This window comes from Gymnoscopelus microlampas (genome assembly GCF_963454915.1).
Source record: "Gymnoscopelus microlampas genome assembly, chromosome: 16".
Taxonomy (NCBI): Eukaryota; Metazoa; Chordata; class Actinopteri; order Myctophiformes; family Myctophidae; genus Gymnoscopelus; species Gymnoscopelus microlampas.
This window is the reverse complement of record NC_139953.1, coordinates 13,443,259-13,466,894: the sequence shown is the minus strand read 5'-3', so window position 1 is coordinate 13,466,894 and position 23,636 is coordinate 13,443,259. Positions and strand designations below refer to the sequence as shown.

The window sequence follows — 23,636 nt, the reverse complement described above, 5'->3', positions numbered from 1 at the left end:
AAGACAAATCAGCGGGATAGATTCCTGAACAATTATTGCACTTGGCAAGTAAAGTCAATAAAGTCATTCCCAAAATGGATCTCTGATTCATCGGAAAAATGTTGTCTCTGAACATTGTTTTGACGAGGCAAACGTTAAAAAAAAGAATCTCTCTCTCTCCATAAATCCCTCTCTCTTTCTCTCCCACTCTGCCACAATGTCTGTCTCGTCCTTCCTTCGACCTTCTTCCATCTTGCTTCCTGTTCCTCCCTCTATCTCTCTACCACCTCCTCTCCATCACTCCCTCACAACCGCCCTCCTGCTTTCCCCCCTCCCTCCCTCCATCTCTCTTCCATCACCCCCCCTTTCCCTTTCCAGAGCTGTCATTCAACTGCCTAAACAAAGACTGGTCCCCCTGTCAATGCTTATCACAGGCAGCAGGCAAACTCACACAAGCTCCATTTGAGATGGACATGAAAGCTGTCTGTCAGAATTTAGACTGGTTTGGACTGAATGTTTGACATGTCCGCCGCCGGACAGCCCCGGCCTGCAACTATGGCCGCAGATAGACAGACAGACAGGAATGGAGGAATTTGTTCAAGAGTCTGTAGTCCTCTTTTGGGTACAGTCAGACAAAATGAAACTGTGTGCGGCACAAAGCCAAGCCAGAGGGCTTTTCTTTTTTAATCTGTTCTTTTAAACCGCAAAGTAAAACTCCAAAAATAAACAGAAACTCAAGAAAACAAAATACCTAAAGGCCTGGATGCTGTGACGCATTTCTCACTCACAGAAGAACTTTGAAGAACTTTGGACAGAAATAAATGACAGGCCTTAAAGGCACTGGTGTGAGCAGGGGGGTGTTATGGGGACATGTCATTAATGTCATGGGTATGGGCTGCTCTCTCTCAAATCAAATCAGATCAGATCAGATCAAGGATTGGAGAGCCTTAGAGAAATATGTGTATGAATAGAGAAATAGATCATACTTTCCCTTTGGTGACAAGAAGTACAACAACTTGCACATGCACAGATAATGATCCGAACAGACTGTTCTGTGATCATATCTGTGCGAGTTCGTGTTCGGAAACAGTGACTCCAATTAAAATATTTTGCACAGTGCACTACTTGTGTGAAGCAGCTTTGCAATGAGGTTCAATCAGTAAGCTATATAGTGTTAAGCATGATTCTTTTTTTCCCTTTTCTTCAGATAATCACTTACAGCTTTTTACATACATCGCCTATGTTTAATCATGTTTGTGTCCCTTATAATTTCATGATTCTCAACCTTTTTAACTCCAGTTTGAGATGCATAATAAAGACCTTTTTCTTTTAATCTCTGCGACCGCAAATTAAGAACATCCTTGTTGGACATGATTTGGTCCAATTCTGGTCTGTAATCTGTTCCAGACAGTATTCCTTTATGAAGCCTACTACGGTAATAGGCTATAGGATAACAAACTCTGGAGCCCATGGACATGTTGAAAACCACTGACCCCCGACCACCCTTGTTGTAGTTTCACAATATGTAATGCAGTACTACAGTAGTAATGCATTCAACATTGCGTCTGCCCCCACACTGGCCGACCAGACCATCAGTGGTGTAAAATAACTAAGAACATTTACTCAAGTACAATTTTGAATTATTTTTTACTTTACTGGAGTCTTTCCAATGTTCAGTACTTTTACTTCTACACTACTACATCTCAGAGGCAACTATTATACTTTTAATCACTACAATTATTTGAATACTTTAGTTACTAGTTACTTTGTAGATTTTTATTATTATTGCAAAACATATAGCCCTATATACATTTCAGCCATTTGAAATTAGCCGATCTACAAGCTCACAATGCATTGTGAGCTTGTAGATCTGCTATGTTCCAAAGATTTGAATGCATTTTATATTATGATACCTTGTGAAATGGGACTTCCTGCATAATGTATACTTTTACTTTTGGTACTTTAAGTATATTTTAATGCCAATTATTTTGTACTTTTACTCAAGTAAATTTTGATCACTGGACATTTACTTGCAACAGAGCTTTGCCTTTTCTACATTGCAGTATTGATACATTTACTTAAGCAAAAAAATGTGAGTACTTTTTCCACCTCTGCACTGTCTGCAGACCAGTTGTTTTTTTTCGCCCTTTCCCACCTGTGTACCACCACTCGATAATATTGACCTCAGCGTCATGCAGCCGCTGGGGGGCGCTGGTCGCCAGTGAGCATCGCATCAACATCAATCGAACCCATCTCATTCCATCCCCTGCATTGAGTGTGTTTTAAAACGGCTTCACACACAACACACAACACAACACAGCCAGTTCAGTTCACTCAGACAGACCCCGGCGCTGCCTCTCCTCTCTCCTCTCCGCTCCGGCTGCGTCGAGCCGCATGTCGACGCTTTATCAGTGCGTCTGGAGAGCTCCAACACACCACAGAGAGAGGGCATGAGAGAGAGTACACGCTTAACCGGTTAGCCTGTGTTTTTTTTAACAAACAGCAACAAGTCGTTTATTATAGACACGTTGGAAGGGGGATATATATAAGAAGAAGAGAAGAAGGAGGAGAAGACATTGACCGTCGTCGTCCGCCGTTCAGACAGTAGATGAGCCAATGGCAGGAGCGCAGCCTGGAGTTCACGCACTGCAGCTGAAGCCTGTGTCCGTCCCGGAGAGCCTGAGCAAGGGCAACAAATTCATGAAATGGGATGATGTGAGTAAACAGACAGACAGTGTGTGGAATTAATATCGTAAGGAAAGAAAGACAGAAAGGAAGCGTGCCGCTGCGGCACGCTTTCTTTCTGTCTGTCTGTCTGTCTTTCGTTCTTTCTTTCTTTCTTCTTTCTACTCCCCATGCCGACACAACAATGCATTATTACACAACCTGCTCATGCTGCCTACATTAAGAACGTTTATCCTATAGAATGGACTGTCTGCTATACACGCCATGTCAGTGACTGAGGGCGAAAAAAAGGGGGGAAAAGAAAGAAAGTCAAACAAAAAAGAAACAACGAGTTCCTGTTTAGGAGTGTTTTTGTTTACATTTTCTGGGGTGTTTTTTTGCGCGCGTGTGTATATGCGCCCACGCGTGACGCGTGCATGTATTGTGAGGCGCGCGAGTGAGCGAGAGAGAGAGCAGCTCATTGGATTAAATCAAACATTTAAATTTGGGTTTGTTGTCTTTCCCCTTCTCTCTCTCTCTCTCTCTCTCTCTCTCTCTCTCTCTCTCTCTCTCTCTCTCTCTCTCTCTCTCTCTCTCCCCCCTCTGGGAAGGCGTTCAATCAATTGGCCGTAATTAAAGTAAAAAAAAAAAAAAGGCAACACACAGGAATCCTAATAGCTCTTTGAAGATAGAGTTGAATAAATAACGCCTGTGCCTTTATTGTGATCATCATTCATTCAGTCTCACTCTCCACTCCATGGCATGGCAGCCCTGCAGCCAGAGATGACCTTGATTCAAATTGATTGCTCACTGCTGTTGGGTTAGGCTTATTATTATTGAGCTATTAACCACTTAAATCCCACATGGGTTAACCATGGAGTCCCACAGGGCTCAATACTGGTGTCTTTTCTGTTTTCTGTTATTGTGGGGGATAGCTTTTGCTTGAAAATAGCAGATGAGCTTGTCGATCTGCTATTTTCAGCGAAAGCTTTCCCCACAATACCGATGCTGGAGTTAACAACCCATTAAGACCTGGAACGCATCTGTGTCATTTTTTTTATTTGAGCTAAAAAGCATTATTTTACACTTTGGCTTTTACACTTTGGCACTTTTACACTTTGGCACTTTACACTTTGGCTCTATACCTTTAGGTATAGAGCGGATATTAGCCCTCTATACCTGGCTTTTGCGTCAACGTTCTGATTGGTCAGGCTCGCCAAGGTTCTGATTGGTCAGGTCCGTCAACGTTCTGATTGGTCAGGCTCGCCAAGGTTCTGATTGGTCAGGTCCGTCAACGTTCTGATTGGTCAGGCCCGTCAACGTTCTGATTGGTCAGGCCCGTCAAAGTTCTGATTGGTCAGGCCCGTCAAAGTTCTAATTGGTCAGGTCCGTCAACGTTCTGGCCCGTCAAAGTTCTGATTGGTCAGGCCCGTCAACGTTCTGATTGGTCAGGCCCGTCAACGTTCTGATTGGTCAGGCAAGGGGACTATTCATGACATCACTATTATATCATGAATACAAAATTAGATGGCTATATAAACATTCAAAGACGTAGACATTCAAAGACAGATAATTAATATTGTTTCTCTAGTGTTTCTCCGTGTGTATGTATGTCCGTGTCTATGTCCAGGTGTATGTCCATCCGTATGTCCGTCCTCTGTATTCTTATTAACTGGGCTATAAACTAATATCGATGACAACACAAACTCCGCATGGATGCGTATGCTGAGTACGAGACAAAGTGATTGGTCAAGCTTCACGTGACACATGGCTATAAACACATTATAAACACATATCGATGACAAAATGTATCAAAGGCGCCGCTACCTTCACACAGGTGTGATTTTTTTAAATTCTAGAACATTTGTGCAAATCTTTGAATATATATTGCGGGTCTGTGACCAAATACATAAACATTTTGGGGGTCCTTGACATGAAAAAGTTTGAGAACCACTGACATAGCAACATACGTTTTTTTCAAAAAACTGTTTTGTAGAATCGGAACCTCAGGCCTTAATGGGTTTAAGTGGTTAAGATGCATATGACCACAGCTGCAAAGCACACCTCTGCTCACTATTAGGCTATTACAAAAAAAAAACACATTTGAATGACTATGCACAGTTTTGCACCCCCTCCCCGCCTCCCCCATCCTTGACTCATGTATTGAGTGTGAACAGTAGGATCTTTATTATGATTCCCTGCCAATGGCTGCTCTCTCTCATTTTTCTGTGAAACAAAGACGCCTTCTGTGCACACCTGTTCTTCACCTTGATTGAGCTGTGCTGCTGTTATTTGAAACAACTGCCAGGGGGGAGTATAGGCAGATGATGCAGATATATACGTCCTCATAGGTCTACAATTATTTAACCACTTAAGTGTGATCTATCTCTATTGGCATGGGAAACGTTGCCAAAGGAAGTATCAAATAAAAGAAACGAAAAGCAAATATGTATGTAGTATGTAGGCTACAATAGACAATAGGGAATGAATGGTGTAAACAGAGAAGTGTAACATTTCAACTTTCTCTCTGTCTCTCTGTCTCTCTGTCTCTCTGTCTCTCTGTGTCTCTCTCTCTCTCTCTCTCTCTCTCTCTCTCTCTCTCTCTCAATAGCCCATCTCTCTCTGTCGCTCCCAGCCCAGTTGCAACGCGTTGTGAGCTTGTAGATCTGCTATTCTAGAATGATTTTGAGATTTATGGAAATGTTTTTGATATGATTACATGCTCATAATAGGGATGCCAGGAAAAGTGGTTGAAAGTGGTTCAACGGCAATGATTTCAGGATGTGGAGCAGTTGTCTAGGAAATAGGAAGGTTCCTGGTTCAATCCCCGCTCCTCCTGCCAGCTGCCATCACTTTGAAGTGTCCTTGAGCAAGGTGCTGAACCCAGGAACCACTCTAGTTAGAAGAGCAGGTTGGAGCCTTGCTTAGCTGCCTCTGGATAGTCAAACCATTGGCCAAATTGTCAAATAAAATAAGAAAGAGGCAACATTTTTGAAAATAGCCGATCGACAAGCTCGCAATGCCTCACGAGGCGTTGTGAGCTTGTAGATCGGCTACTTTCACAATATCTGTGAAACCAAGTCAAACTAAACGTAATGCCTCAACTCCTACAATTCCAAGTGCTTGTCAGGGCCGGTGGTCCCCAGTTCAAATATGATTATTTTGGGGGGGTCCCCAGTTCGCTGCTTGAAAGCGTTGATGTAGCTCACATTGTAAAGAACTTGTTAAAAGCTGCTCTATATCAGTGCAGACGATTTGAGATATATTAGACCTTTTCTTGTTGGTACAGTGCTGGACGTGATGTTGAGCCATGAGGACAAGCCTCGAAGCCAAGCTTTTATCATTAAATTAAATGTCATATATTGCGCTGTTGAAATGGAGGATGGCTCCATATGAAATATGTGGGACGGAACACAGCATTTTCAAGTTATTATGAACCAATACGATAATGTTCATGGTGATTCTGGCAGTGCGCAGGTGGTGACATGTAAACAGTTTTATTTTGGTCGCCGCAGATGGCAGAACATGGCACAGATGCGAGTGGGCATGAAGACACACACGCACACACACGCACGCACGCACGCACACACGCACGCACGCACGCACGCACGCACGCACGCACGCACACACACACACACACACACACACACACACACACACACACACACACACTATACATTACTCATCAATCTTTCATGGCAGTACTGTGAGAGATCTTGAGTACTTGAGTAGTAATTACAACCAAGCAATATACCGTATGTCTGGGTATGTTGTGTGAAGGATTAGGTGTGTGTGTGTGTGTGTTTCCCTTCCGTGTGCAGTGATCCATCAGTGTTTGTGTAGCTCTCTCATGTGGGTGTAGGCCTATCTCTAGACCAATGCCAACCAGACCTTTCCTGCCTGCCATGGACATGTACACACATACACACACACACACACACACACACACACACACACACACACACACACTAAAAGACAAACGCACGCACGCACGCACGCACGCACGCACGCACGCACGCACGCACGCACGCACGCACGCACGCACACACACACACACACACACACACCCCAATACTTTCACTCTGTTTTATTTCCCATACAGTCCTTCCTTCCTTCCTTCTTTCCTCTTCCTATGAATCCATGGAAAGAACTGGAGAGAGAAGAGAGAGAGAGAGAGGACACACACACACACACACACACACACACACACACACACACACACACACACACACACACACACACACACACACACACACACACACACACACACACACACACACACACACACACACACACACATACAGTAGACAGAAAGTTTCAGAAACAGAATAACAGTCACAGAGAGATTGTGGTTGAATGATGTTGTTTTCCTGCCCGTCATAGTTCTCTGTCTCGCTCAAATGTAAGTGTCAGACCCAGTACCCATTTTCCCTACGTACACACAGTGAACTCTTGATTGGTTCCCAAAGTGGGGTCCGGGGACCGCCAGGGGTTCCAAGGGGTCCCCAGCAAAAACAGTTCATATAGTGTCACAATCATTTTAAAGGGCAAGACCACTTTGGTAGAGGTTTGGGTTGTGTAGTTACCTTGCCATGATGTAACTCCAAAGGTGGACAAGAAATCCAAAATAATTGCTCCATTGATTAGAAATTGATCATTCTAAATATACTCCTCAACACAACCCAGACCTCTACCAAAACACAACCCAGACCTCTACCAAAGTGGTCTTACACTTTAAACACTTTAGTCATATTTTATACTTTGGCAATAAATAGATATCAATTTGGGGGTCCTTGCCATGAAAAAGTTTGAGAACCACTTCTGTAAGGGTCATTTGTATGCACTCTCAGAGTTACACATCTATAAATTAACCCTCAGGATTTGACTGTGTACATTACTGCTGGATTGTGGATAGAAGGTGCAAAACATTGTGTCTATACAACCCCTGATTTTGATTTGATAAAGCTTATGCGCTGATTTTAATTAGATCATTATATCCGCTTAATTGGACAAGTAAGTTCACACATCTGAGGAATTTGACTTAATTGGCGGAATGCTCACAGAGAATAAATTAGACATAAGTCATGAGGTTATAAATGTGATATTGAAATTTACAAGAACGAAAATAAGACATCAAATAAAAGATGGGCAGTAGTGTTCAGAATGTCTGATTTGTTTGGGTGTTATTTAAATAAGGAAACGTATCGACAATTCCACTCCATGACATTCCGAGTAATCCATGTTTTTATTAAAAATAGATTGATTGCGTACAGTGGCTTCTCTAGCATATTCAGGTAGCATTGTTTTGCAACCACGCCGCTCGTTGTAAGTCTACCTATTGGATTGTTATGACATTATATTTGATAATAGCTGATAAAAATAAATAAAGGGATTTTTACTTCTGGCACATCACTGTTGAGCCCTGTTTAGTATATACTGCAAGAATGCAAAACACAGTCATTTCTATTGGACTTTTTAATGATGTTTGAATCATCATTTGTTTGTTTTACCCATCAGTGTTCAATTTGAACTTTTGCACAGGGCACAGTAATATTTGTCTGTTTACAAATTTTATTGTTGCTGTGACATTTATAGCCTGTCTGCATAACTGAAGCTCTTAAGTGTTTGCCAGAACAAATGCGGTCAAAGTGCTTTATGGTTAAGTAATTCTCGTGAATTATGAAGTTGCCTCTTTCAAATGATCGTTTGTTTATTTTACCCATCCATGTAAAACTTGAACTTGGTCTGCCACTCTTATTTTCTACCATGTTTTTGCCGCCTGGGATGAATGGTGGCAACAGCTGCAATGACACTTAATTCTCTTCAGCTGTTTCTCTGTTTGGTCTTTATATGAAATAGAATTTAAACATTATTCTTTGACGCATTGAGCAAAGGTACAGTAGCATAATACGTTTTAAGTTTAAAACATTTCCCCATGGAACACACATGCCATGGATCACCACTAGTGGTCCACTGGTGGAGAAACATACTGATGGTTACCCCCTAACCCACACTGCAGAATAAGAGCATATCAGGGCTGCTATCAGGGTCATACCTTCTCACATGCAGTATCAAAGGGTCAGACTGGTTGCAAAGCGGACTCTCACAAGTTGTTGTATGGTCCTATACGGCAGTAGTTCTCTAACCGTTTCGTGCCAAGGACCCCCAAATTGATAGGTATTTTGCCCGCAGACCCCCATCTGAAAATGTTTTGTGCCAGGGACCCCCAGAAGACAAGATTTGTGTTAAACAAAATTCTAAATAATTCAAAATGAGCAGATGTACGAGCTCGCACTGTGAGCTTGTAGATCTACTATTTTTGAATAGCAGATCAACGTAAATGGAAAAAATGGTTAAAATGATTGTGATGCTATATTGACAACTTTTGCTGGGGACCCCCTTGGAACCCCCCCCCAAGGACCCCTGGGGGTCCCCGGGCCCCACTTTGAGAACCAATGCTATACGGAACCATAGGAAAAGGATCCATCCCAGAGCGTTGGAAATGACGTGTGTCATGGAGAAGATATAGTTACAGCAGAGAGGCAGCGCTGCATTTAGCATTGGCGAGTAGCCAGGACCAGTCTGCAAATGCTGGAGAAATACTATAGCCTGATATGAACCCTTCATTATGTCTATATCACACACACAACACATTATTCCTCTGCCTTTGCCTGGCTGTCTGCTGCTACAATTTTACAATTTACAATTATCCGTTTTCTTTTTATTTAGCCTCTCGTCCTATTACCCCTCTGACCCTTATGTTATCTTTAACAAGGCACCACCTTGCCATAGCTCCTTATCTTTCAGGAAAAATGTACCTTTTGATGTTCTGAATGCCATTAATGATCTCAAAGTGTGTAGATGCCCTGGCTTAGATGGTATAGAAAGCACATTTCTTAAACTAGCTCCACACATTCTTATGTACCCTCTCTGCGATCTTTTTTTAATCTTCTTTATCAACTTATGACATACGAATCACTCCTCTGCACAAAGCGGGCAATGCACTGGATCCCAATAACTACAGACCAATTTCAATGATCTGTTTGTAACCCAGGTTTCTGTGTCAATGCTGTAAACGTATTGGTGTCACTGCATGCTGTCTGTGAATTCCTGTGGGTGGGGATTCCAGTCACAGCAATCACTGACTAGTCACACCAGCATTCAGTAATCACCAACTAGTCTGCAATTGGCAATCAATCACTGACCAGCACCCTAGTAAAAACAGTGTCAGCCTGCAGTAAAGAGTGAGGTGAATGCTGGTTCACAACACACAGGAGCTGCTGCAGGTCTGTACCAAACAATTGTTCACATTCTGAACATTCTTACCAACTTGATGCATTATTGTATGCTCAACTAAAACTAGTTCTAATGCTGGCTTTTTAGATTTCCACCACCTACACTACCTCATTGCAGGTTGAAATCAATAACTGTGACTGAGATCAGGTTGCTGAATTGGTGAGTGACATGAGGTTGAAATGTTTTTGTTTGAAATGTTTATTCTGATTTAAATGTGTTTGAAATCTAAGAGATTTATTTAAAATACATTGTAATGCTTGCAGATACGTTTTTGAGTTTGGTTTTCGGTGATCTTGTGGATCAGCTGTTTTGAGTTGGCTATCATTCTCATTCTGCTTGTTTTGCAAAATTATTCATTTGGCCTTTTTGTATACAGGCCAGGTTTTTCCATGCCATGTGTGAAGATGAGCATGATGGCGAGCTAACCACAACCCACTAAGAGTGTTTCGAATCCTCTACACTACTCTGAATCCCAGCTCTTTGTCCTGCCAGGGCGGCTAGGCCAAACTGCAGCAGCAACACCCCATTCCCCCATGTCTCACCACCCACACACATACACACTGCCCCTCACATTACCCTTTGACTATTGACTGCCTCAAGGACGATTGGGAAGGAAAGGTTTAAAAGACTGAGCTGCTGATGGATAGATAGCCTTGGATGGAATGAGTTGAATACATGTTGAACACTGAACAGCTGTGTTTTTCTTTTGCTTCAAATCAATACATGGCATCATTTTTATCTGCACTACTGTCTCTTGAGTGGCTAATGTTGTCATCAGTGTAATTTGCCTTAATTTTCACACCTACCTTCTGAAAGCTGTTACTAGTCCATATTAGCGCTATATATATATATATATATATATATATATCTCTACTAAGCATTATGCTACATAATTTTGGCGAACTAGCCAGGAGGAGGTTATTGATGTACAACATCAAAGGTCCACTCATATTAATATTGAGAGACTGTAATAACATGGAGGTATTTGAAAAAATTGGTATAAGAATTCCAAACGCAGTATTGGTGACTGGGGGGTAATTGAAACGTAGGATTCAAGTCTGCAGCAGAGTGGCTGTGTTCCGCCTCTGTTGCATGCTGAGCAGCAGCATCTCCCCTGGGAATCTTCACCTCTTCAAACAGGGGACAGAGTTCACCACGTAGAGCCTCCAAAGGCCCTTTTCTGGTTGTCTAGCTCTGCGGAACGGCATTTGACCCGACTGCTTTCCGTGCTGTCCAATGAAGTTGAACTGAGATGCTGGTTGTTGCTCAGTTCTCTCGCAACTGCTCATTGAAGCGTTCCGTCTCCCCGACGACCTCCCGACACTACAGCTCTTTGTACGTCAGGTGTCTCTAAAACATTGGGCATTTTCTGGAGGTAGAAGCTCCTCTTATCCGGCAGCTCAAGACAGCCGGCGTTCCCACCGCTCCTGGAGGTTCCCCTCTGTCACAGAGGGGGTGGCCTGGGTCCTACACATGAGAACATCCTGCATTCTGGATAGTCTTATCCACATTCTCCTGGAGGTTAGGGGTGGGCCATATTGAAAAATATGTCACCATATTTTTCAAGCAGTATCACGATAAGATGATATTTATCACAATTATTTTTTTGTTTTTAGGATTATTATGATTAATAATAACATGTATGATATATTATATGATTACATTTGTATAAGATATATGTGTAACGCCCGGTATTCGAACCTGTGTCTCCCACGTTGAAAGCCAACATCTTAACCGCTAAACCAAAGGGATATCCCTATCGCTCGGGGGAGATATTAGAGTTCCAGGCCATCAGGCTGAGGTAGTGAACCACTGTTACATATGATCTTATAATAATCATGGGGCATATATCATATATGTATACGTATACTCATTATATAATAATCATAATGAATCATATAGCTTATTAATTACACAGACACAGGCTACAGATAGATATAATATTAGTTTTTATGCTGCTGCTGATAGATAATCTATTCGTTTTTATCCTGCTGTTCCACCATGTGACATTCAGTGTAGGCTGCTTGTAGAGCTGCTATTTTCAAAAGATTTGTAACCCAAAGCAGTTTGCCCACTGTAATTATGTGGATTTCATCCTGACTGCTATCATGATCGGTAGACAGGTTCTGATGAGGGGTTGGAAGGATGCTGGGAGTCCTTCTTTCAAAGACTGGTTTGTAGAGATTGGCAAGGTTGCTGCTTATGAGCAAATAACATATAGGAGGTCTGACAGATTGGATAAATGCATCCCTAAGTGGGGAAGCTATATAATGTACAGTATATCGCTAACAGGATCTCGCTTTTTTAACTCGTTGAATATAATGTATGTAACCAAATACCCAGGACCATATGGCATGGTCTTATTCTATTTTTTTTCTTTTTTTTTCTATTTGTATGTCTGCTTCTTGTGTTTAACATTTTCCTTTGTTTATCTTCTACTTTTTTGTGTTAACTTGCATAATGAGTACTTTTTTTTTTGTGGTACTTTAAGTACATTTTGATGCCAATACCTTTCAAGTAAATTTTGAATACCTTGACTTTTACTTGTAACGGAGTATCACACGGAACCTGAATAAAGTATTCCTCGTTTATTCCTCATTTACATGACCCAAAGTATTCATTCAGAATTTAACTTTTGACATCCTTTTTTTTTTTACATCACTTTTGACGCCCGGGCATGGACCAGGGGCCGCCTGGCTCCACTACCCGGAGCAGAGCTTCCCCTGGTGGGCATGGGGAGGAGGCAATAGTCCCCTTGTGCCGCCATGGAAGTTTGTCGGTCGCAGGCAGGCCGGGAAGCAACCAAGTATGCGGTGCGAGCCTGCGTTCCTTGTTATCGCCGTTTTAATTCGAAGTTCAGACCAGTTTCTTTTTCTGTATTGGTACCAGACACGGTAAAACTTAGGCTAGCCTACTATTATTTCTAAAATAACTCAAATGTTTTAAGGTGTTTTTAATTTGACATTTTAGTTGTAGAGGGCATTTCTAATGCATTAAGGCATATTTGCCTTATTGGCCAGGGATCCTTTTAAATAACTTTCTATTGTGATCGTCTCAGAAATAGAAGCTCTACAAGCTCACAACGCGAGCTTGTAGATCAGCTATTTTTGTTACTTTTGTGTGACACTGTAGTTAGTATATGTTAACTTAACCAAAAAACAGGGAAACGTGGGTATACAAGGTTTCTGCCTGACAGCAACAATACTAATACTAATATTTAATATTATATTAAATAAATATGGGGAGATGAAAGTAGATGGTGTCTAAACAGGCAGATATTTTTGCAGCTTAGAACTGTCCTTTGGGTCTGGCGTGTCATGGTGGCCAAGTCTAGAATCCTTTTACAAGAGCTACAAAGCATCGTTAGAGTGCAGAACAAAAATAAACGGGAGCCAAATTGCTCCTCTTAAAACCCCCCAGGTGATGGTTAATGGTACACTTTGCATGTAACAAATTATTGGAGAAACTATAAGAGCGTCAGTACTCGCTAATACCTCCCCGAGTCACAAGCTGCTGCCAAATGTCTTCATGTCGACGGCCTCTAATCCTTTATAATGATCAAAAGTCAATAAAAAACGTGAGCAGTGTCCCTGCGGTATCGCTTTAAAAACACATTCATGTGTAATCTACAAAGTGATATAGCACTTATACAGTATGTTGCCTTTTCACATAGACTCATGAGACAATCCATGCTAAGCCTTCATAATGGCATAATGTGCTTGGCCATAGGAGAATATGACCGCTCTCTCACATCATTAGCTAAGATCCATCCCTCTCTTTCTTCACTTCTTTCTCTACTTTTTCCTCTTTCGCTCTCTCTCTCTCTTCCCAGACACGGGGCCAGTCCATCAATCCATTTGTCGTGGCCGCTGGAGGAATGTTAGCCGTGGTTTTTGGGGAAGTAGAATAGGCTCATTATAATTGCCATCTACGTTATCATTATCATTTTATGAAGTTATCCCAGAGCAATTTACTGTACATCCGTTATGAGGGATGGAGGGCGAGGCGTTCCTCCGTTTGTAACATTAGCAGAGCCACAAGTTAGGGTCTGTGACACACACACACACACACACACACACACACACACACACACACACACACACACACACACACACACACACACACACACACACACACACACACACACACACACACACACACACACACACACACACACACACACACACATCTCTGCTGCAGTGCATCAGAGCAGAGATCAAGACGTATAGGGAGGGAGCGATGACTGTGTCGACCCGCAATCGCAATGTCCCTGTTTCAATTCTGTCAAAATCATTAATAATTAAGAAAAGAATAGGGGTTCAGTATACTGTAGCTAACAGTACTGCATGCATCCAGTCATTTATGATGAGTTGCGGCTGTTACTGTCCAATCAAGCCTGTAACGAACGTGCGGGTTATTCATGCGAAAGTCATCTGAAGCGATTCCTCGCCCGTCTGTAATAGACTTCACGGGTACGGTGCGCGTTGCCATGGCAAACGCCGCTCTTATCAAAACGCCCTCTGATGCCCCCCGACTGTCCATTTCCAGGCATCAAACACCTCAGCCGTTTTACGCCTCTCTGCCCCCCCCGTTTTCATATTCTTTTTTTTCTTCTTTTTCTCCCTTCAACTCGCTCCCTCTCTCTCTCTCTCTCTCCCTCATTTATATTGTGTCAGTTCTGGCCTCTCGCTCGCTGGGGCTTCATGCAGCCACGGAAATCAATAGCAGTCCATCACAGAGCAGCTGCAGCGCGTTCCCACGACGAATCTCTGATTGGCTCATTAAAGTAAGAGATGATTCTCGAGAGCGCGGCGGCTCAGGCTCAGTCTCAGACTCCCGGACGCTTTATTGCAGAGTATCAGGTTCAAACAAGGTATCCGTGGTTCCACCGGCAGACTATACTCCTCGAAAAGACCCCGAAAGATCCCGAGAGACCCCGAAACGATAAAAGGCGGAGAGCGAGCGGCTGCACTGCCAGCAGACGTACGCTGGGGGACCGTAGATATACTGTATATTCATGAGAAAATAACAGCTCTCTGGTCTTTGTCATAACATGTACAGTCCCAGTATTGGTCACAGCCCCGAATCTCCAGCCAATTAGGGCTGCGACGATTATCGATTTTCTTCCAATCGAACCCAGTTCGATTTGTGCGTCTTTTCGCATGCTTGAACAATCGCACCCTGTCTGCAAAGGCCTTAACTCTGAGAGTGCACACCAACCAAATGGACCCGTTTCCATGTGTACACTTTCAGAGTTATGGATGGGGGTCCTTGAAATTAAAAAAGTTTGAGAACCACTGTGCAACACAGAGAAATGGAACAGAGCCTTCATTAGTATAATTGGTAAGACCTGTGAAGGAATTTCTTTCCAATATGTCTGCTGTGCATAGAGCCTTGTAGACCAGCATGTAACAGTCAAACGTGTGAGAGGTAGCGGTGGATCATTAGCCCCATGTGTGTGCATGATGCTGCGATATAGGGGGAACCATTAGAGGCATCACGGAGACACTTTGAAGATGTCCTCGCTGTGTCCAGTGGGTGTGTCTGTCCCTGTGATCTGTCGGCCATGGCCGGCGGCAGACAATGAGCTACTGTTCAGCTGAACCCTGGCCATTATGGACACCCAGGAGGGGGGAAAAGGAAAGCCTCGTTCTTTTCATAGACACATCCAATAATATCTGCCGTTGCCATGTGTGCCTCAGGGTCAGAGCCTGTGTGTGTGTGCGTGTGTTTTGTGCTCATGCTGGCAATCTGTTAGGACTATGGGAAAGATGAGAGGACATCAGCCTCGCAACAAACTTTATTGAATTGAACACCACACACACACACACACACACACACACACACACACACACACACACACACACACACACACACACACACAAACATGGCACTCTTCTCCATTGGTTCTTGTCACGCCCGGCAGACTAGATGGAATCACTCGCACATAACTGATGTTATCAGTTTAGAGAAACCTGTGTGCGGTACACAGGTTGACCCGCACACAGCACTTAAAGATGGACACGCTGGGTCATGCTGGCTGCTGACAGGATAGTGTGTTGTTGACCACATAATAGCAAATGTTCCCTGGTTCAATTCCATTCCCTCTCTCTATGCTATGCTCAGTGTGCCCTGTCTCTCAACACTGTTCCATATGAACCGGGACGCACTGGTCAATACTCTGCCATACTGACATGTACATGCGTTTGAGAAGGAGTGTACTTTACACACACACACACACACACACACACACACACACACACACACACACACACACACACACACACACACACACACACACACACACACACACACACACACCCCGAGTTCTGACAGTTTTTTTTCTTCCACCAGGATTCAACCACGGTGACCCCGGTGACTCTAACAGTTGACCCCAAGGGTTACTTCCTGTACTGGACTGACCAGAACAAGGTAAGACGCCGGCCTTAGCGGCCTTAATTACCCATTAAAAGAAGTGTACTGGATGTATCATTAAACTAAATGTAATGGATGTGGTTTAAGCCATTAAAAGAGATGCACTGGATGTGGTTATACTCCGGGTGGGTCTTGCTGATGGTGGTAGTGATGGGGCGGTGGGTGGGGGGGTATTGATTTCCCTTCTCCGCCCCCACAGTGGTTTCCACATGGCATTTTAAAGGCATCTCGTCACATTTTACACAAATTGTACTCAAGTTATACTCATATAAGTATCCAAATTAGGGTCCACTAATGTTCTGACAACCCTCTAAACACACTGTGAATGGGTCTTGACAAGCCCAGTAGTTTTCAAAGTCCTTGGTTGGGGTGGTTCCAGTAGTTTAATTTAATCCTCATTCAGTTCATTTCAAAACACATATTTTAGCAATAATGCTTCAATATCACCAGTAAGAATCTATATTTCCCATTTACTATTATGACTTTTTATATCATTTCATATGAGGATCCCTTGGACAGAATCATTTGAACTGTGGGCCCATGACCTAATGTTGGTTTTGGGGTCTGAGACGCATGAGTACATTTTCACATTACCTATTAAATCCTATATAGTACAATATCCCCTGACCTGTGTGTCCCCCAGAATAGCAATGGGTGGACGGGACGTATATTCAAATTTGTATTCAAATAGATTCTTGGCCGCCCGTTTGCCTGAGGTGAAATGGCTGCCCCGAAATGACCTTTTTTAATAACCTTCTTTAATGCCGCTGTGATGGTGTTGCTGTGCATGAAGCTCACAGACCTTGAAGCTGAGCCGAAATGGCATTTCGCTAGTCTGATTTCCATATCTTGAGGTATTTCAAAGTGAAACATAGGAAGGTGGTACATAAGGTTGTAGATTGATAGACAGACAGACAGGCAGACACAGACTAGGCTTCCCTAGCGCATTGGTTCTCAAAGTGGGGTCCGGGGACCCCCAGGGGTACTTGAGGGGGTTCCAGGGGGTCCCCAGCTAAATGATGGACAGGGACCAAATGGACCCTTATGGGTCTGTAACTCTGAGAGTGTACAAATGGAACCAAATGGACCCTAACGGGTCCATTTGGTTCCATTTGTACACTCTCAGAGTTAAATTAACATTGATTTTACAATATAAATTGGGGTCCCAGAGACATACATGCCATTAAATGGGGGTCCGTAGCCTAATGTATGTCAAACTGGGGGTCCTTGAAATTAAAATGGTTGAAAATCACTGCTAGAGAGCCGTAAAAATCTTCTCTTATGGGGGTCCCTGGCTTATCTTTTCAAATGGGGGTCCGCGGTCTAATAAGTGTCTATTTGGGGGTCCTTGGCACGAAAAGGTTTGAGAACCACTGCCCTAGCACATCTGACATCTGGTCTAGAGGGGCGGGTTCAAAATCTCTGTGGGATCCCATTGGTTCACCGATGTGTCCGTCAGCCCCCGCCTCCCTCCTCCCCCAATGTGTAGCATTGAGAGCCCTGACGTCACAACATTTGGAGCGACGCCCACTGCACTCTGGTTGGTTGGTTGGGGAAATCACCCACTTCCTATTCCAGGAACGTCAACAGGCTGGTCCAGGCTCTTATTTTTGAGCAAAACGCGAAGGAAAATAAAAGCCTGGAGATCGAGGCTAGACACAGACAGACCTTTATTGATCCCACGAGGGTAATTTAGTTGCGATGGCAGTTACAGCAGTCATACAAATGACAAAAAGAACAGATAATGAGAACGACAGCGGGAAAGAAAGATACAGAGACATCATCAGCACAAGAGTCACATTTGTCTTTAGTCATTATAAGAGTCGCAAGAACAAGAGTCACGCCGGTCATTCGAAGCAAGGACAGCGCGGGATGTCCTTGCTTCTGAATGTTTTCAGATGGGGGTCCGTGGCCAAAAATACATATCATTTTGGAGATCCTTGACATGAAAAAGTTTGAGAACCGCTGACGTTTTTCAGGAAAATGTTTTATAAGGATTTAGAAGACATTCTTGTAGAATCGGAAGCTCAGGCCTTAATGGGTTAAAATGAGCTGTGGCTGGGCAAATTGTTGTCATATTTATAATATCTTAGTCGGAGTGGGAAAAGTCTGAAAATTATTGCGTCTTATAGGCCAGCTCTGACCTGGTCTAAAAGGCAGACGGATGCAGTCCCCCCGCGCAGTATTTACCCGTAACCATGCCACCTAACACACTGTAGGTGGGTTTGTGATGTCAAAATTCACCCGAATTCAACACATCACTCATGTCCAACATGGTAGATGATGACATTGCTGAGAGACTCGCCATTGAGGTTCCAAAGTAATTAATGATCTTGGCCAGATTATCCTGGTTGCCAATTGCGTTGTTGGCACCAGCAGCCAATTTGCCGGCCGTGCTGGGAGGCACCAGAAATGTAAACAGGTTTTTGTGCCCAGAAACGGCACATAAACCATTTTCTCAAGCACTTGATTTTGTCATATTTCCTAATAGTAAGAAAACAGCTGTGAAGTAGGAGCTGCTGTCCGTGTTTAGTCGTGGCGAGGAGAGCGGAGAATAAGCAATCAGTTGCTAGCATTATCAAGTGGCCCTACACATAATTCCCTTTTAAGGTTTTAAGGCACATTTATATAACGGTGTCATTGGCGTCAAGAACAGATTTTCGCGGCGCAAAGCGCTGTCAGCTTAAAAATCACTTCGACAAGTGATTCTTCGACAAGCGCGGCACCGTCGTGCAATGGAGTACAAAAGCCTGCTTTTTTAACCCGATACCTGTGAGAATATTCAGTAGTGTAGAGTCTCTTTTCTCCTCAGCAGTTATAGCCAAGACTTCCTTCGCAACCAGGAACAACAACGCGGTGAAACACTAGATCGATCTTTATCAGGATCGGCGCACCTCGCCAAAGCACACCGTTCGCTCTCATTGTGAGCGTGTGTGCGCGCGAGAGGGCGTGTGCAGCACATAGGGGGGACCGTTTCAGTTCTTTTTAGTGGACTTCAGTGTGAGTCCAGTCGGACGCCATCTGCTCGGTGCAGAAATGTTGCGCCCTCGGGGCGATGAGACCATGAGTGAACTTTACTATCCACCAGCACTGCTGCTGCTGCGATTCCATTACAGTCCACGCCCACAACTCTTCCCAGAAACTGCCCTTCTCTTCTTGCAAATAAAACTAGTCAGACAGGATGGTGGTGGAGGTTGTGTGTGTGTGCATGTGTGTGTGTGTGTGTGTGTGTGTGTGTGTCTGCATCAGCAGTAGCAGTCAGCGCTGGTCTAATTAATAGTTGCGTGGTATTGCCATTGATTTTATGTTTGGCCAGATGGAGGTATTTCACTGCAGCCAGACGAAAGGAGTGCTGACTGTGTTGTTTACCCCTATGCAGCACGCGCGCACACACACACACACACGCGCACATGCACGCACATGCACGCACACACATGCACTTCTTAGGTTATAGGGAAAGGGTTCCATTACGTCTGGCCCTCATTGCAAATGAATACAGTAATCAGAGAGTGAGAGAGACATCTTATAGCCCTTAATACATCTAACTGATCAATTAGAGGGGCAGCACTAACATCAATAGAGAGGGGGAGAGAGAGAGAGCGAGAGAGAGAGAGAGGGAGGGGGAGAGACACACACATACTGTACACACATACAGTCAGACTGACAGACAGAGAGACAGACAGACAGACTGACAGACACAGAGAGAGACAGGGAGTGCCGCTTAATTTATTTCCTTTTTGTTGTCTTGTTTGCGTGCGCGTATTTGTGCGCGCACGCGTGCGTGAGCGTGCATGTTTGCGTGCGCGTGTGTGTATGTACCTACTTAAGAGCATTGAAAGTGCCTCTCCAGCATCAATTCATCACCATTTCACGTGTTTCTATTATAAGGTGATGATTTTGAATGATGAGCCTTTTGAGCGTGGTTATGTGTGTGTGTGTGTGTGCATGGTGTATAGGCACGCATGGCTGCTTGTGCATCTTTAGCCTGTGTGTGTGTGTGTGTGTGTGTGTGTGTGTGTGTGTGTGTGTGTGTGTGTGTGTGTGTGTGTGTGTGTGTGTGTGTGTGTGTGTGTGTGTGTGTGTGTGTGTGTGTGTGTGTGTGTGTGTGTGTGTGTGTGTGTGTGTGTGTGTGTGTCTATATGTGTGTGTCCCTTAGTGCAGAGCACTCAGAGGGCTGTCACACACCTAATAACTCAAACTGATGCAAAGCACGGCCAGCTCACAGCTCTATTAGAGTAGAAACCTCTGCTCTGCCATGGACTGCACGTGCACACGTGCGTGCGCGTGTGTGTGTGTGCGCGCACCCGCTCGCACACAGCCTGGTGTCCTGCAGTGTAAAAGCATTCTTGACATTCTTGGGAAACAGAGCAGAACTGTACTGAGAGTGCCTTCAGCGACTGATCCCAGTCCTAGATTGACAGTGATGGATAGAGTTCATATCCTGATTTTTCTAAGTGTGTGTGTGTGTGTGTGTGTGTGTGTGTGTGTGTGTGTGTGTGTGTGCCTGCGTGTTTATAAGATATCAGAGGATTTTGCCAGCTGAAGGTCTGTGTTGTTCTTAAAAGGGATTACATTAAAGGGATAGTTCACCCAAAAAGTTCACCCCAAAAAATACTTTTTTTTCCTATCGATTAGTCACTCCATGGAGACTTGAATTCATGGATATTTGTTTGTTTTTGTTGCATTCCTAAGCCAATAATTTGATGACCAGCAGACCGGTATAGGAGAAACAAATGAGACTATTTTGTGTCTCCTACTGCAGCCGGCCATCACATTATTGGCTTAGGAATACGACGAAAACCCCCAAAAATCTCCATGGGGTGATTAATCGATGGAAAAAGTCTTTTTGGGGGCGAACTATCCCTTTAAGTAAGTGAAATAAAGTAACGCAAAGAGGTATTTATTTCTAGTTAACAAGTCATGACCACTTCAAGTCTAGAAGTTGACCATGAATTTGGCCCAAAAAAAGACATAGCAGAATGATGTCAACGTCTACCTTATTATTGCTGCATTTTCCTCATTTTCTCCATAGCGTAGTCATAGCCACTTCCTCCCATGTTATGTACTGTGGTCTCTGGTCGCTGTTCCAACAACAGGGGAGTTCTCCTCCCTGCTGATCAGCGCCCTGAACCAGCCAGTAGGAGCCATTTAGTACGACACAATACCTGCCGGCTTTCCCACCTTGCGAACACTGCTAAATTGTGCTCTTTTATTGGAACCCCCAGGTCACGATAGAGGCAACGGGACTGCTGCCGTGTTGGGCTATAAGTGTTACTCTGTTACACCAGATGACCCACTGCTACGTTTTCATGTTTCATGTTTGAGTTGACCCATTAAGTCCGGGAGTGCGTCTGTGTCATTTTAACATTTCTTTTGGCTATTCAAAAACAGCAGATCTACAAGCGAGTGCCGCGCTATGAGCTTGTATATCTGCTGTTTTTGAAAATTTGTGCACATCTTTGAATACATATATTTTTTAAAGCGAACGTTTGTAACTCAAATCTTTGCTTCTGGGGGATCCCTGGGCTGGAACACAATATTTTGAGATGGGGCGGTCCGCGGCCAAATACATATCATTTTGGGGGGCCCTTGACATGAAACATTTTTGAGAACCACTGATATAGCAATTTTTTTTTAAAACCAGCTTGTAGACATTTTGTAGACTCGGCCCTCAGGTCTTAATGGGTTAAAGTACAGTAGGCCTGTGCTGATCCTCGTGAATGTCCTCAATGTGTTGACATAGTTGGAGGTTATCAGATAATAACAGTAGCAGTTATTTACTTGGGACCCGCGTTTTTGCCTTCCCTGGCGCAATGTGTTTGATAGCACAATCTGTTGTTCTTGCTCTGTGAACCTGTGAGAACATCTCACCCACCCACTGTTTGGTCAGGACGACCCACCAGTTCACACTGTTCTGTATCATTTAGTTGGTGGTTGGTAGGGATTTCACCAACTAGTCCAGTAGTCGACTACTTTTTGGGAGTAGTTAAAGGGACTACACCATGAATTTTTAATTTTCCTTCTTTTTTGTGTGTTTTTGGTCTCCCCTACCTCTCTTCTATCCCCAAAAATACCCCAGTTTGAGCACTCAGGCTTTCACAGGATATCTGGGGTTTCATGTAAATTGGTCTCAAAACAGACCAAACTGATTTGGCCCCGAAAGTGACGTCACGTCAGGGTACAATCCCTCCCGTTTTTCAGTTCCAACTTAGAAAAAAAGTTAAAAAAAATAAATCAAAAAATGATTTTTTCTTTTACTTTTTCCACTCAGAACCAGAAGATAACATGCATACAAACTGCCTCAATAGCGACAATGTGGTATTGTAGGTGAAAGTGCTTTATAAGCCAGAGAGAAGTTAGTTGGAATGAGTATATCTGAGGCTTGATTTAGGCTCAAACCTTTTGAAAAAACGTTTGAGTGACATAAACAATATGATATTAGATATTAAATATTTATTTTTAATTCATGGTGTAGATCCTTTAATGACTATTTAAAAATCAGTAAATCAAACCATGGAGGCTCGCACTCAGAAGTAAAAGTCCATATCTTTTATTGTTCCATATGCCTCAAATTGACAACATAGAGACGTTTGTCATCTTGGCAATTTGAGATGTGGAACAATACAAAATATGGACTTTAATTTATGTGTGTGACCGTCCGTGGTTTGATTTTGTTGCATATGTTTTTTGGAAAACGCCCCAGAGTTGTCAGAGCGCAGTGGTAGAGTTAAGTTTACTTAAAATCAGTAGTCATGAATGTCCTAGTAGTTAGTTGGTAAGTACTATTGGTTAGCGAATATGGTTTACAAATGAATGATACAGCCCTTGTGGTGCGGCTGGGGCTGAGTGGATAGAGCAGACGACATCGGAAGGTCTCTGGTTCGACCCCCTGTCTACGTGTTGAATTGTCCCTGAACGGTGTAGACCCTGATCGCTCTCCCCTGTGCTCTCATCTTAGCCAGCTGAGCAGCCATCTGCTGGGTGAAGAAGTAAAAGTAATTCCCCTTCCCCCCAGGGTCCAGAAAATACTCACTTTCCCCCTTTCAAAGTTTAAAGAATTTAGCAACCGGTGAAAGCGATATCAGTAGAACGAACAGAGACATCCTGTTCTTGAATCAGTTCATTGTAGTTCAGTATTTCTTTTTTTCGGTGGATTTTTATCCCCCTCAGATAGGAATCGTTGCCAGGAAGGAGAGGATCGAGCAACACAGGGGTATCTGCTTAAACCTCTTGGATTTGAGCCCGTTCAATTATTGTACCTG

At 43.5% G+C, this 23,636-nt stretch overlaps 1 protein-coding gene across 4 annotated transcripts in view; it reads left to right on the top strand.

Annotated features, from left to right (window-relative positions):
- The first annotated feature begins 2,525 nt into the window (after nt 1-2,525).
- The window catches only part of plcb1l (phospholipase C beta 1-like), a 243,685-nt gene continuing 222,574 nt past the window's right edge, over nt 2,526-23,636 (top strand). For all 4 annotated transcript variants that reach the window (XM_084082847.1, XM_084082848.1, XM_084082849.1 and 1 more), the window contains exons 1-2: nt 2,526-2,694; nt 16,294-16,371. In XM_084082847.1, coding sequence (XP_083938973.1) covers nt 2,596-2,694; nt 16,294-16,371 — 177 coding nt within the window. In that variant the 5' untranslated portion in view covers nt 2,526-2,595. The remainder of the gene's footprint in view (nt 2,695-16,293; nt 16,372-23,636) is intronic.